General features: G+C 42.1%; 2 protein-coding genes across 2 annotated transcripts; both read right to left on the bottom strand.

Moving 5' to 3' along the window:
• Positions 1-2,173: 2,173 nt before the first annotated feature.
• On the bottom strand, positions 2,174-8,828 carry LOC119739659. Its single transcript, XM_038214674.1, has 4 exons — positions 8,725-8,828; positions 5,345-8,009; positions 4,886-5,051; positions 2,174-4,144 (listed from the first exon to the last, which is right to left on the bottom strand). The coding sequence occupies exons 1-4, from the start codon at positions 8,811-8,813 to the stop codon at positions 2,493-2,495; spliced, it is 4,572 nt and encodes a 1,523-aa protein (XP_038070602.1). The 5' UTR covers positions 8,814-8,828; the 3' UTR covers positions 2,174-2,492.
• Positions 8,829-10,177: 1,349 nt separating this feature from the next.
• LOC119739658 (homeodomain-only protein-like) lies at positions 10,178-14,540 on the bottom strand. Its single transcript, XM_038214673.1, has 2 exons — positions 13,216-14,540; positions 10,178-10,271 (listed from the first exon to the last, which is right to left on the bottom strand). The coding sequence occupies exons 1-2, from the start codon at positions 13,477-13,479 to the stop codon at positions 10,191-10,193; spliced, it is 345 nt and encodes a 114-aa protein (XP_038070601.1). The 5' UTR covers positions 13,480-14,540; the 3' UTR covers positions 10,178-10,190.
• Between the last annotated feature and the right edge of the window lie 131 nt (positions 14,541-14,671).

The raw sequence follows: 14,671 nt of genomic DNA, 5'->3' as shown, positions 1-14,671 counted from the left end.
CATGCAATAAAATCGCGGCGAGGAAAAGGAACTACACAAGAATGTTTACCTTTTTTTGCAGCAGTACTCATTTCATCATTTTGTTCTGCGCATCAGTGAGGCTGCAGCATGCACCATGCATCAGCTGCTCATAATATCTTTGTGCCTCATACATGTATTATGATTACGCCTACCTATTTTAGAAAAGGTCATATTTAATGAACTCCCAGGGACCAAGGATAATTATGGCGATATGAATTTCTCCCCTGAAACGAAGACAAAGAACATAGCCGCACAGCCTGGAACTGTTTCTAGAGATTCATAATTAAAGTTGCAAACCCCGAGCTCTTCAAAACATTAATTGTTCCCCCCTCCCCCCACGAATTTGCAATTTGATGTTATGTTATCAACGAATAAAAGTACTTTATTCCGATTTTGGACGTCTGCTTTCATTTTGTACACGAAATGAACCCACCCTGCGAGAGATTTTATTGGAGGGCAACCAATAATTAGAATTTTGTGAAAAAATAATTCAATAAATAAAGTCGGTGGATTTTTTTCCGGTAGATATCTCATTCAAAAGTGAATAACTTTATATTGCTTAGAATGTAGTAATTGAAAAACAAATGCATTTATCTATATTCGAGGTGAAACTCGAAAATAGCACGGAAACGCATAATTTTCACACCGGGCTATGCCATTAAAGTATATCACCTCATTTTAACATTTATAAATGAGTATGAATGAAATAATTTTCCAGGAATTTTTCTTTTGTTTTAATCTAATCTGCTTCACCCTTTTGAAACTAGCGCCATGATACTTAACCTTTGATACTAAAAGGGGTATTTGAAAAAAAAAAAACTTTTACCAGATGGTTTAGACAACTCAGTTTGATGAACTTATGTGGATTATGTACACGGTTTGGTAATTTTAACTCACTGAGACAACTTTTGTTTATATATTTTACGTCAGCTCGAGGTTAATTTGGCTATTTTTTCCGTCCCTTTTTGGCACTGTTTTTTTTTTAAAATTATTCTGATCCATCGTTTCCTTTCAAATGTAAGGTAATTGTATAAAACTATATAATTGAATTTACATTAAATTTTTTTTATGGCGTTCTTCCTTCTTAATTTCTTTCTTGAAATCGGCAATAGAGGGCGCTGTAATGGTTTAGTTCTGTAGGGCGCTGTAAATTTTAAGTTGGATGGAAATATGAGATGGAGACTACAGTTCTAAATCCGACCGTTCGAATGAATTAGATAGGTTTTGCACAAAATGAAAATCTGGGGTTTTTTATTCAGGACAATTTTTTTTAATTTTCCAATTACTTTGTGACTTGAGATCTGAATGACCGTAATCAAATCACAGTTTTCAGATGAAGAAATAAACTAGGAAAAAATGAGTTAGACACGGACACAATTGAGGAAACAAAAGACGCGTGATGGATTGTCCACAAGTGCCTTTCCGAAATCTTTGCTTCACTTTAGCTCCAGAACCATTTCAAAACTTCTAACGCAACGTCCAAACCAAAGTGAAATTAATTACTCTACACTTTGATCTCATTTTATTGAATTTAATTTCCCTGAATAAAAAAACTGAACTTTTATGGAGTTCCCAAGTTAGGGGACTAAATCAAAGCCGAAACTGGGTGAAAGCCAAGGTTTCGAAAAAATCCTCGAAGTGTGCGCAAAAACTAAGATTTCTCAATTATTTTCGTTTCATTGAAATGAGAACTAATGAGTTGAGAACTAATGAGTTTAGTATCAATTATTTTTTAGTGAGATACCAAAGACAATCTCATTCAACTCTCTCACTTGCTTCCCATTCAGTTGAAGTTTCAACTGATACAGTTGGCACCCCCCCCCCCCCCATCCCTCCCTAGCTAGCTTTAGGCAAAAAAAAAAAGCCTCCGGTTTCTGGTATGGAGCTTGCCCAAAAAGTGGTGCGGCGACGCGGCTTTTTTTTTTTTTTTACCTGACTTTTTTGCTTCAAATGTCGGCTGATGACTGCAAATGGTGCCCGACTAAACTTAGTGCAAATATATGGGAGTCCAGAGAGGCCACATAAAGCTTATTCTCGATCCTAACCCCATCTAAAAACACGTTAAAATTGTGCAGCAGCAGGATTCCAGTCAAACCAGTGAGTTTGGCGGTTTTGAGACATCATCTTTCATTGAAAAAAAACAACTTTTTTCATTTTGTCGACGCGCATGGCTACGGCGACGCGCGCGCATACCAGAAACCGGAGACTTTTTTTTTTGGCCTTACTTTTCCCTTCTTGCTCACTCAGTCAAACCACGGAGGTTCAGCAGCCGGAAGCCTTGCGCCAACTTTTAATACATCGATCTTGTTCGTCGTTGTGCATCGATTTCATAACTGCCTCGTCCATCTTTAAATAATCTCCCATCCTTAAGATTCAATAAGATTAAGACACACAACGTCTACCCATACCAAAAGCTATAAATTCCCAAATGACTTTACGTCTTGCGAGTTTTGTTTTTTTATTCTGTTTGGTCATTTAGAGTCGCTGTGTGTCTTTTCCGGGTTAGCGCGTGGTTTAAGCGGAGAATGACAGCTTGAGTGACGGGGCGATCCCGCCCTGGACCACGGCTTGCCCCGTCTGGTTGGAGTCGCTGACCGCTTGTCAGGCCGTCTGCTGGAGTATGGTAAACCGCCAACGCTGGTCGAGCTGCTCGTGGAGGAAAATCCACGCGTACTAGGAGGGGAAGAAAACTTGTCGAATTTGTAACCTGGTTCGAGTTTGAATGTCGGGTTAGGGGCTGATACAGACTCACTGAGGTCTCCATTGAAGGACCGGGAATCTTGGAACTCAGAGAAATCAGGACGGTACGAGTCCAAGACGGAATCTCCTTGGAAGAAGCGGCGGTTGCGGTCCATGTTTCGAGAGTGATGCGGCGGTGGTGGATTGTGAGAAGGTGCGCTGCTCAGTCGGACATTATGGAAAGGCGGGCTTTCGTGGTGCCACGCCTCGCCTTGAAGACTCACGGGAAACTCGCCTGGAATCGATAAGGTCAGATGATCGAGAGGGGGATCCCAATAATCGAATCTCATCGATTCTTCCTGTCGCTGACCTCTCGGCACAGTATCGATACCACTTCGGCTCTGGTCAAGTGGCCGGTGGTTGTACCGTGCCGGGCCTCGGTTGTTACTCTCAAATCGACGCCCCCTGCTGCAGCTGGAAGTATTTTTAGTCTTGTTTTCGAGATGATACGATGCTTTTTGCCGATGCTCGTGATTTGGAATCGAACCGGTACTGGCTGGTTGCGCCAGTGACGAGTGGAGGGTCGACTTGTCCTTGGTAGGGTCGGACGAGACAGTTGCAGCAGATTGTGAGACTTGGAAAACCGGTCCAGTGTTTGCAAATGGCCTAGGTTGCAGCCGCGGCTGCTGGTTTTGTCTAGGTTCTGTGGTGCCGAGTTTGGAATGGGGATGGCCGGCATTTTGGGCTTGCGACTCGGTCAATGTCGGCCATTCAAGTGGGTCGTAGAGAGCGAGTTCTTCGTTAGAATTCCAATCGCTCGGTAGCACGGTCTCTTCCTGGACTGCTCGGTTGTTCCAATTCGGCTGTGGTTGCTGCAGTTGCTCCTGCTTGGGTTGCAGCTCGGACTGGTAGTGCTGAAACTGCTGATAATGGTGGTGTTGTTGCTGCTGCTGTTGCGTCAGTGGTTGGTGTTGCATCGGCGGAATGTGTTGCGGTAGAGGCAGTGGATACTGCTTGCCCTCATGCACGACATAGCACTCAGGTTGTTGACTCTGTGGCGTTGCAGTGGTGAAGATCTGCTGCTGTTGCTGGGGCTGCTGCCAAAACTCCTCACCGCCCGGATGATACTCTTGCATCTCCTGCATCTGTTGCTGAAGCACTTCAAGATCTTGAGGCAGAGTTTCATGAGGAGGAGCAGTCTGTACGCCTTGGTCCTTCTGCTGCGGTTGTTGCTGAAAACTCTGCGGTCTGGCTTGCTCAGCACCCGGAAAGGAAGCATCATCGATAAAGGCTTGGGCTAGCTCCTGGGCCTCCCGGAGCTGTGCCTCTAGAATCAGGTTCTGAGTAGACAGTTCCTCCAACTGACGCTCGTAACGGTACATCTGGGAGACACTCAGTCCAACATCGTCGTCACAGGACGGGGTAGGAGTAAAATCAATGGGATCTGAAATACAAAGTACGAGTTATTGGCCAATGTCAAAGTTAAAACACTGTGCCATAAATGTCTCAGAATTCAATTAAAACTTCAGTGTTTGGGCTTCGTTGTCCTTTAAAAAACAAAAAAAATTTGGACGACGGGGACACATCTTCACCGATATGTATAATAATGAAAAGAAGACGATTCTGTAGTTTGTTCATTTCATTATGAAAATCAAATTACTGTGATGGATTAACAAAGTGTCTAAAAATTGTAAACCTTAATTTGATGTGTGTTTTTTTATAAAGAGGCACAATTCAAATTCAAGAAGTAATAAGTACAAAACAAATCGATTACTTGCCAAGATATTAAAGAATTTCGTATATTATAATTATATTTATTTACTTTACGTGGGATGGGCGGAATGATTATTTCTTGCTCCATCAAAGTAAGATTTGAAGGTTTGCATGGTAAACAAAGCAATCAGATTAACTTTGTCGCAACTCTCATTAATTGTGTGAATTTGTGACGTTCTGAAAGAGCCGGGGGAAAACTCAATGTTTCGGACAGTATGCTCTGCCCGTCGTCAGTTACATCAAAGTACCTATAATACGTTCCCGTTTGATCTACATTTTTATTTAAACATTTATTTTTGGCAATGTACCGAAATGTACAATATTTTGAGACGTTCTCATTTCTGGAAAGACTTTTCGGTATCGTCTTCGACGAGAGCGTGATTGTTGCATGTGCACGGAGGCCATAACTCACCCGGTCGTTTGGCAGGCTTGTCAGTGTCTCCCCAACCGCTGAGATCGACGTAAGGCGGTGGGCGACCTTCCTTGTTGTAGCTCCATAGAGCGCGAGATGGGATGCCGTTATAGGAACCCAACTTGTAGCCAGCCTTGACTTTGACTTTAAAGAGATACAGCGGCAACTGGAGAAATCAAATGGGTAAAAAAAGGAATATAGATATCAAATATATTAATTATCGGAGGCTAAAAAAAAATCAAACTGAAAAATAAATGAATAAAGGAATGATCAATAATTCAAAAAGTGATTATAAACTCGAAGCTTCTTTAATCAAATATTACTTCATATAATACCTCTAAAAGTCATCACCTACAAACGGGACAGACAGTCAGTTTTCAGTTTTCTTTATTATGTGGTGGCTATTTTCTTTCCTTTCTTGCGGGGGTGGGGGTAGACTGAGGTTGTGGTTCAACTCACCGTTTTCTCGTCGAGATCCACCACATCTGTGACTTCCAACACCTCCAGAGTTTTGATGAGACAGTCGATGTACGCCTCTAGTCTCCAATTCCTGTCGCCCAGGAATGTCAACTCCAGAGCCAGTTCCTTTAGACGCTGTTCCAGGTGGAGGATCTTCTTACGGAGGCCGTCGTTAATCACTGCCACACCGCTGTCTTTCTCTGTTGAACCGGAGTGGGCTTCATGGGCTTGAGAAGAGACTACTGGGGGCGCGGAAGTTTTGGCTGTTTGACTGTGGGATGAAAGTGCGTTGCTGGCGGTTCCAGTGCTGTCTGATATGCTTGGCGATTGCGATGAAGTTATCTCCTCGTCTGAGGGAATCGTTGAAGGTTTGGTCAGTGTTGACTCATCGTCAAGATGGTTACCAGCCATCTCCTGTTGTTTCTTCAATGTTTCTCCTGCGCCACGATGGGTGGTGTTGAAAGTCGGGTACCAAGCATGAGGCTGCGATTTACTGACCTGCTGTATGGCCAAGCACTCCCAGTCATTCTCTGCCGTGCTGATGCAAACCGAAGGCTTTGTCTCAGACTCGTAGAAATCATCATCTTCGTCATCTGAATCTGAAGCGATGTCACTGGCAGTCAGCGCGACTTTCGGACCAATCACAGTGCTCGTTATGTCAAGACTGCGTGACGTTTCCTCCTGGCTAGGCAAATCACCCTCGGGCGCGCGAAGCAATTTCTCAGTCGCGTCCTGTGACTGGGTATCGGTGGTCACGTGCATCGCCTCCACTGATGACGCTGTAAGATTTGCTGCCAAAGACTCGCGACCGAATTGCATTTCGTTTATTTCGTGCCCGGTGCCCTCACACTTGACTAGACCAACTTCGTCACCAACATTGTCGACGTCTTGTCGGGACCTGTCCTCAGCTTTACTGATGTCACCAGTTGCAGAAACCTCTGAGACAGTTTTTCCTCCCGAGTTGTTATCTTCAGAACAAATCAACGGTTCCGCCTCTCCGTCTTTGACAGTATCACCTTCTAAAACTTCCGCTTCTTCCTTGAAGTGAGATGATTTGTTGAACGTGAAAACATCAAAGTTGCTCATCAGCGACGAGCTGGCTGAGTTAATCACAAATCCGACCAGGGTGTCCAATTCCTCATCATCACCGCTAGTCAGCAAGTCATCGTCATCGTCGTCATCGTCCTCACTAGAACTCCCATCTTCTTGTTCCTCTTCCTGCATCTTCATATCGTCAAAAACAACTTCTCTATTCTCATCTACCGCTTCTTTAGACGCCAGTCCTCGTGCCTCATTGGGTACCTCCGATGCACCCATTGCCTCAGTGTCATGCTGTGGTAGAAAGTGATTAACCTCTTCTTTGCTCTCTTGTACTTGGACCTCATTTCCATGTACCTCTTGTAACAAGAACTCGGCCTCCTTTGAATGGTTGCTTCGAACCTCCCTGCTTATCACCTCATCACGTGCCTCTTCAGCCTCACCATGGGAATCTCCAACCTCATCACGTACCTCTCGAAGCACATCATGTGACTCTTCAACCTCACCATGTGACCCCTGAACCTCATCATGTAACTCTTGAACCTCATATGATTCTGGAACCTTGCGTGTCGTTAGAGGTATTCTTGCTACTTCCATCGTTGATTCGCTGCCATTGTGATGCAATGGATGACTAACCTCCTCACTGTTCTCTTTTGGCTGTTCTGTCACTCCATCTTGTGCCTCAGACACCTCATGCAGCCCCTCCAATGCCTGCTCCTCATCTGCAACCTCCTCAATCTCCTCAATCACATCAATGATGTCAATCTGATCTTCCCAGCAACAGTCCTCAATTCTGTCGACCGTAAGCCTTCGCATGACACTATGGAATTGAAAATCCAACCCTGGTTCCTTTTTGTCATCCTCCGTCGGTATGTCTCCCTCAACCACTGTCTCATGGATCCAGCTAGAATCAGACACCTCTTTCTCGTATGCTAAATCTCTGCATTGTTTCTCAATGACGAATCTGATCAGTTCGTCAAGTTGTTGTTCGGCCTCTTCGCTTTGATGGGAAATGCTGTTAGGAAGTTCTTTTCCCTCAACCGCAACAGAACCAGTATCCTCATCAGTGCTGCTTGAACATTCGGAAGAATCTGTACAACATCCACTGGAATTGTGCGGTGAATGTGATCCCTCATCAGAAAGAGAGTTTCTTATTTTCTCCAAGATTAATTCCATCTTGACTTTCTGAAGAACCAACTTCACTAGATTTTCAATTTCATTTTCCTCTTCAAGAAACCCCAAATCTTCCTCAGTCTCCTTCAAGCGTTCGCACCCATATCTCTTGGTATCTTTTTCTTGCAGTTGTTTTAGCTGGACATCCTCATCTGGTTGTGATTTGTGTTCAGCCATCTCACCTTCCACGATAATGTGATCTCTGATTACAGCCGATAGAGGGCGTTTCGACGTCGCCACAGCTTGGTCATTCTCTGGGTGATCTGCCGAGCTTGCTGCGTCTCCTCCGTCCATGGGGGCGCCCTTGAGATAAGTCTGCTTGCATGAGCTGCGTCTTTGGGAGATTGTTTCTTGGCGATCAGATGAAAACAAATCATTAAGAATGGCATCATCTTCTGGATTGCTTGGGATTGGTGATGGAGTAGTCATGATGACGATCCCCTCCGTTAGGTTACTATATTGAAAATCACAGGAAGAGCAAATCAGATGCAGAAAAGGGGGATGATTTGATTATTTTTAATGAAGCGTTCCAACGACCATGTTCCACTTCAGGATTATACAATGTGCGCAGTTCCTTGGTGCATTACATCATTCTGCATCCCATAATTTTTTTTCTGGAGTCTGGACCGTGTCAGGCCAAGAAATGGAACCACATACGTCAAAAGACCCCCTCACCCGAAAATAAATAAATAAAATGTGGCTATGGAGGGACGGGCACTGAGAGGGACGGGCACTGACTGACAAAAAATTCAAATTGGTAAATTACTAAATAGGTAATTTTTGGTCGAGCTATAGCTAGTAATAATAGGCCTCACTCGCTAATCGACCATTAACCATGCTATAACGTTAAATGTAAGCATGTACAGCTTAATCACAGGATTAAGGACATTAGTTTTTGTGGATAATAATGAAACACAGCGTTCACAGAAGCTATACATGATAATCTTATTACAAATATCTTGGGGAAAAAAACCCAACACACCTCTTTTGACAGTTAAGAAGGGAAGGGTGCGGTTGGGTTAAGGGACCTTGATCTTAAGAAAATAGACTAATTCCAGTAAAATGTTCAATTAAAAAATTTAATGACCGTTAACTTGATCGATTATCACCAAATTTAGAAACTTTTGCAAAATGTAAATCAAAATAACGATAAATTAAAGGGAACTTACCGCTCACTTCGCTGTGTTGATACAGGAGACAGATCTTCTCTCGAGCAAAGCTCAGTCGGAATAAACAACCATGGCGCGTCTGTTTTCATTAAGGTTTCTTTTTTTGACGCGCGCGTTGACTCAGACACGCCGGCCAATCAGGGTGCTCGCGCCCTAACGTGACGCGCAGCTACGTCCATTCATACTTTGCAGGGGGGTCAGGCAATTTTCTTTTGGACTGGTAAAATCAATATTATTTATAATTAACATTTATTAGAATTCATGTAAAATCAGGATTATTTCTTTAAATAAACATGATTATTTGTTTAATGCCATTAACACAATGAGTTGCTTTAAACATTTCCTTTCCTACTTTCCATGCAAATCCACCAGTACCAACATGCAATCGACATTTTTATTAAACACTCAAATCACAAATTCAACTTAAATGGGAGCATAAAAATACCTTTTACAATCTGAAGGGACAATTTGTCACTGTACATGTACATGTACAATATTTAAATAAGCTGAGTTTTTTGCCCCAATCCTATATAGTTTCTCATTGTTTTCTAAAAAGGAGTTGCCTAAAAATCGTCGGGTTTTTATTAACTATGCATCGAACATGCTCATACGTACTTATATACGTGCATACAGATTTCAAGAGCAAACCAAAGCGGATTTCTGGTACATGGTCAACCTATTTTCCTTCCGAGCTAGGTTGATACTTTTCACATACTTGATGTAATATATGACATAAACGTCCAATCAAAACAGAGCATTCTTAGCGCATATGACAAGAGTTGTGATGGGATAGTCACGTGACCTTGTCAAGGCCCAATCAAGGGAAGGCCCTATCATTTGATTTGTTCAATATAAGGTCTAACGAAGACCAGCGACCTCCCGAACCCCGTCCGAAATACAAAAGTATCCAACCATAATTATGTTGGCGGTCCCTCCCCCCCCCCCCCCCCCCCCCCCCCATTTGTCAAAGCTTTGTGCAGGGCCAGGGGCGCAAGACAGAAAACATGACTCGTTCATGTGCTGAAAAATGTATTTTTTTTATGGAAAAAATTTCTTTGAGACTCGAGTCCCATCCCCTTCCTTCTCCCTTCACATTAACGTCTTTTGTCAGAAGAGCGTCTGTAATACTACAATACCTGTGAACAGCCTCTAGTCTTGGTATACATTAAACCTGAGAGATTTTCGATATGTTTTGATATTTTTTTCAGAGAGTTTGCTGAGGGTATGTTCCCAGAGGTCTTCAATGAGCTTCTTAAATGAGACTCCTGCTTTGCATGACAGACAGTAGGGCGACCGTTCTCAGATACAACATGAGTTTGAAGTGACGATCACAAAAAAATATGATGTGTAATTCTGTGAAGAATCCGAGGTGCTGCCGCGACGTTTGCGTGCTCTAAACGTCTTCAAGACGTCTCATCACTCAACGACTGTTCTTCATCTTTTGTTCTTTTTTCCCCATTAGTATTCTATATTTCTTCCAAGGTTCGACTATTCGGATGTAGGCCTTCGTTTTGTCTCCATAAAGCTCGTCTGTTCTGAAACCATCTCTGTCAAATCAGAAAATACAGAAGAAAAATAAGTGGTATGCATGGTACGTCAAATTTTTCAGAACATTTCTTGAGGATTTTGTTTTTAACTGAAAAATTAAACTTTTCAAAGCATTATTATCCAATTTAATTATATTCCTATATAACATATTATTTCATTTCAAATTTGCTTTTCGACTTCGTTCACTACGGCATTTTCGCGTTATTTATTCGCCTCACGTATACCTCACTAGCTTAACCCATCTGGTAATATTTGCAGTACCCCCGCTTACTAGCTTCATTCATCAATAATCTCCCAAGACTCAATTATTATTGTCTTCTCCTGTACCACAAGCATGTCGAGCGCCGTTTCCATGGTAACGCATGAAAAGAGCCCACATTGAACCACAATGCAAACAACTAATAATTTATTATTTCAAAGGTCAAAGTGGTTTTTGTTTTTCTTCGTTTCAGGTTTAATTAATAAGGATGAGGGGAAATAAAACGGTATAGAAACAATGATCATGCGTTGTACATGTTTTACATAACACAACACGTTTCATTGGAAGTTTATTTTATATCGGACATGCGTTGTTAAAATAATCCTTGTCCAAGAAAGAATGATGAAAGACCACAAACTCGCATAAAAACACGATGCAGTCCATTTCGATGTATAAAAATTATGTCGATATCAAATTTGTCACAGGTTCTGCAATAGGGAGTGGGCCCTATTGTGGTGCAAATTTTGTGTGTTATATTTTTTTACACCTATATGCCCAGACCATATCATCGGCTTTCGTTCAATAACCTCAATATGCAAACTTATGTCTTCTCATCTTTATTTTTATCGTGAACAAACATTTGTTTTAATTTACAAACGGAATTAACATCTTAATTATAATACAAATGTATGAAAGATGGCTGTAATCGTAGTAGGATAAATAAATGGACAATAAAGCATTGTACGTATTTACGAGAGAAGCAAATATCGACATTTAGCCATCTGTTATGCATGGCATGTACCGATGCAGGTTGAACAACGTCCCATAATTATATCAATATGCATCAGCTAAGCAGTCTGCCATTAAGTGAATTAATTTATGCGACATTAGACGCGATAATGGACGGGCGAAGAAAGATGGCGACTGTTTATATCTGTCGGCGTATGGGGCAAACATAGACGCGTGCGATGGAGCATGTTCAATGAACAGAAAATGAATTTTGACTCAGTTAAGTAAGAGATTATAAATACTAATCTGGACGAAAACACTCTTCGCAAGTATGACTGATCTTGATCGTGGTTAAAACGGGCGAAAGCAATTGACTTATAAAATGTATTTATTTAGAGTTTATATCATTAGCAAAATAAAAACTAATTTGCTTAAAGAACACCACAATAATCGATGCCGATGGCTAGTTATGGTCAACAAAAGACAGAATTGGAAATATCGAAACACGACGAAGCCCCTTTCGCACGATGGAAATAACTCAGTGGGATGTTTGACAACTTTTCTCGTGCTTGAGAAATATTGGGCAGAAACACCATCGTGTGAACAGATTTCGACGGATTGACAAAATAACAAGCATTATTTTCACTCTTCTTGCAATTCTTATAAAGTAAGACACGCCTGATATTTTGACTGTCGTGGGTGTGGCTAATTGTGACGTCATCGCTATATTGTGTCCGAAATCGTCATCTATCTGTTTCTGAGATTTGAGATTTACAAATTGCAACAAAATTGCCGTGAGAAACAGCAAATTAGTTGACACAGAAAGTCATTAGTGAAGACTGCAAGGATCGCATTGCACGAATTGAATACTTCAAAACTGAAACATCGTCGCATCATAGTGCGGTTGGTTGAACTTGGCCAACTTTTTTGACTAAAAAGATGCGGTTGAGTCATACAGTAGACTGGTTTCCAGTCATCGCGGTGTTTTTGCGCTTGTCCCAGAAGATTTGGGGATGTTTGAATAAGGTGAGAGTTGGATGGGTAAGTCAAGTCTAATTCTGAGGCACAAAAGCTTTGCAACGCGTGTTGAATCATCCACAGAGCCAGGGTTGAATTCTTCACTAGCCTGACTTCCGAGCGGAAATCCTAACAACAATCATAAATATATAATATTTGAACCGGAACTCGGTTATCGAGTCATGAATCCGATGACAAACTTGTTGTGATATTTCGGGTTTCGTTTATGAATGAATCTTATAACGAGAGAAAAGATTGATGACAGTAACTTCCTAATGGGGGAAGTTACTCACGACTGACCTGGCAAAACGTGGTTGGGTGGCACACTGCAAATGGGTTGTAAAAATGGGATGAGGTGGTCGTACGATTATTCATCGATACAAAATATATTTGAAACTGTGCCAACAATTCAGCCATGTTTTTGGGCATCCACTAGTTTACCCAATCCAACTGAATATACACTATACATCAATATGGGTGGACAACCATACTAGGAAAATGGGCCTGCAACAAAAGCTCATACACAATTTCCAATACATAAAAAGAACAAGAAACTGGGAGAACTGTATTTTCAAGTCTCGTGACCCAGGTTCGAATCTCACCTGGTTCACTGTGTGAGTACTTTGTCAGTCACTATTTGATTGCATTGTTTCTCCCTCAGAATCAAGTTCCGTGGAGTTTTCCTCCCACATCTAAAACTTGTATCCTATGTGTCTTTCGTAAAGCATTCTTCATAACATTCTACAGTGACTGTGCATTGTTTTCAAAAGGTCTTTTGGTTTGACACAAAATCATGGGACCATCTCGTGAAGCTGGTTAACAGTGCTATGCACAGACAATCGTTATACTTCGTATTTAGCAAAAACTGATTTACCAAAAATAAGGCACACTGCGCATGAGAAGGGTTCACGATCTAGTTTTTCTTCGCCCAACAAATTATTTTGTTAAGCACAAAATTTCTGCGAGCCTAAGTTGGACCAGGGTTCTTATCTACTCACCGCTGCATCTTGAGGAGACAGCCCAGCCTCAGCAGCAACAATCTCCAGCGTAATCTCATCCATGTTCTTATTCTGCTTGAAGTTCTCTTCCAGAATCTTAGCCTGTATTGGACTAACGCTGTTCACTACGGCGTCTTCAGGCGAGGCAAGCCTAGCGTCAGCAACCGGGTTGTTCCGCGGGGAGGTCGGGGGCTGGTAACGGCCTGGCTTGGGCGGTGTGATCGGTACTCCCGACGGTCGACTTGGAAACTGCTGCCCGCTCATGATGTGTCTCGGAGTTAGGTGCACACCACACTGATTTTTACAGGATTATGTATGTTATCACACGTAGTGCACGATAATCCACACAACTCACACAATAATTGCACTATTTATTGTAATCCGTCGCCCCCGCTTGGGGTTGATTTTTTTTTCAAAGTGCAATTTCTTTCTCGCTTTTATGATCAGTGAAGCATCGAATCGCACCTGTAGCTATAGCAGTCAATGAAATGGAACACTCCAAAACAAACTCAGCAGTACAACCAATGCAAATATAGAATCCAATAAAACCAGGCTCGTCACAACCATGAAGAACTATACTGACCAAAACGACTGACGATTCAGGACACGGTTGACCAACAAAATGGAGATACACAAATTCATTCCAACTTTCCAGTGTTAGAATTTCACCAAAAAAATACACGAAATCGTCCGCACAGTTCAAAGTAATTTGCAAGGAGGCCTACAAAGCGTTCACACTGCGCGACGAACCGCTAAAAAAATTGGGAATGTAAATTTCTCTCAAATTGCAGTCTTGCGTATCTGGCGTACACACCTAGCTATCATCAATGCTAGATGCTTAGTGGCCGTGCCTGTGGTCAACTGCACTATTTTTTAACCCTAAAATCCTTGTAAATAATGACACACTGATATGCCTATAACACTGCATCCGGCCGGTGAGTCCATCCTTTGCATAATTTTCACTGATGACTGCTGCCCTCGCAATTATCATTTTTTGAGGGATGGAATTACACGAGACGCTTTGAATCGCCTGAGGCAGTTTCACCGTCCACTTAACAGAAAAAAACCCTGGTTGAAAGGGAAGTTTCTGGGCGGAACGAGGATAATGAGGAGGCGAGGTGAAGTGTAGATTTCAGCGCCAGGATTATGTTTCGTTTTTGTCGTGTGCCATATAAATAATGGTGGACTATCCAATGTGCGATAAATATTTACTGCACTGTAGGTACTGCTTCACTTCACCTAGCCTGTACATATTCCACTGTATAATGCTTTCCTTGTGAAAGACACTACCAAACGCTGGGCCGGGAATTGTATATTAAATATTACGTGATGATCAATAGCTGGCCCATTTTTCATGGACAGGAACACAAATGGATCGTGGATGAATAAAAATCGTCACGTGACATGGCGACGGGGGAATATGGAAATCAATATTAAATGGCCGCGAGCAAAGGAC

The sequence above is a fragment of the Patiria miniata genome, unplaced genomic scaffold (genome assembly GCF_015706575.1).
Source record: "Patiria miniata isolate m_02_andy unplaced genomic scaffold, ASM1570657v1 HiC_scaffold_4, whole genome shotgun sequence".
Lineage (NCBI taxonomy): Eukaryota > Metazoa > Echinodermata > Asteroidea > Valvatida > Asterinidae > Patiria > Patiria miniata.
Note: the sequence above shows the minus strand (reverse complement) of the source record. Positions and strands in the feature narration are given on the sequence as shown.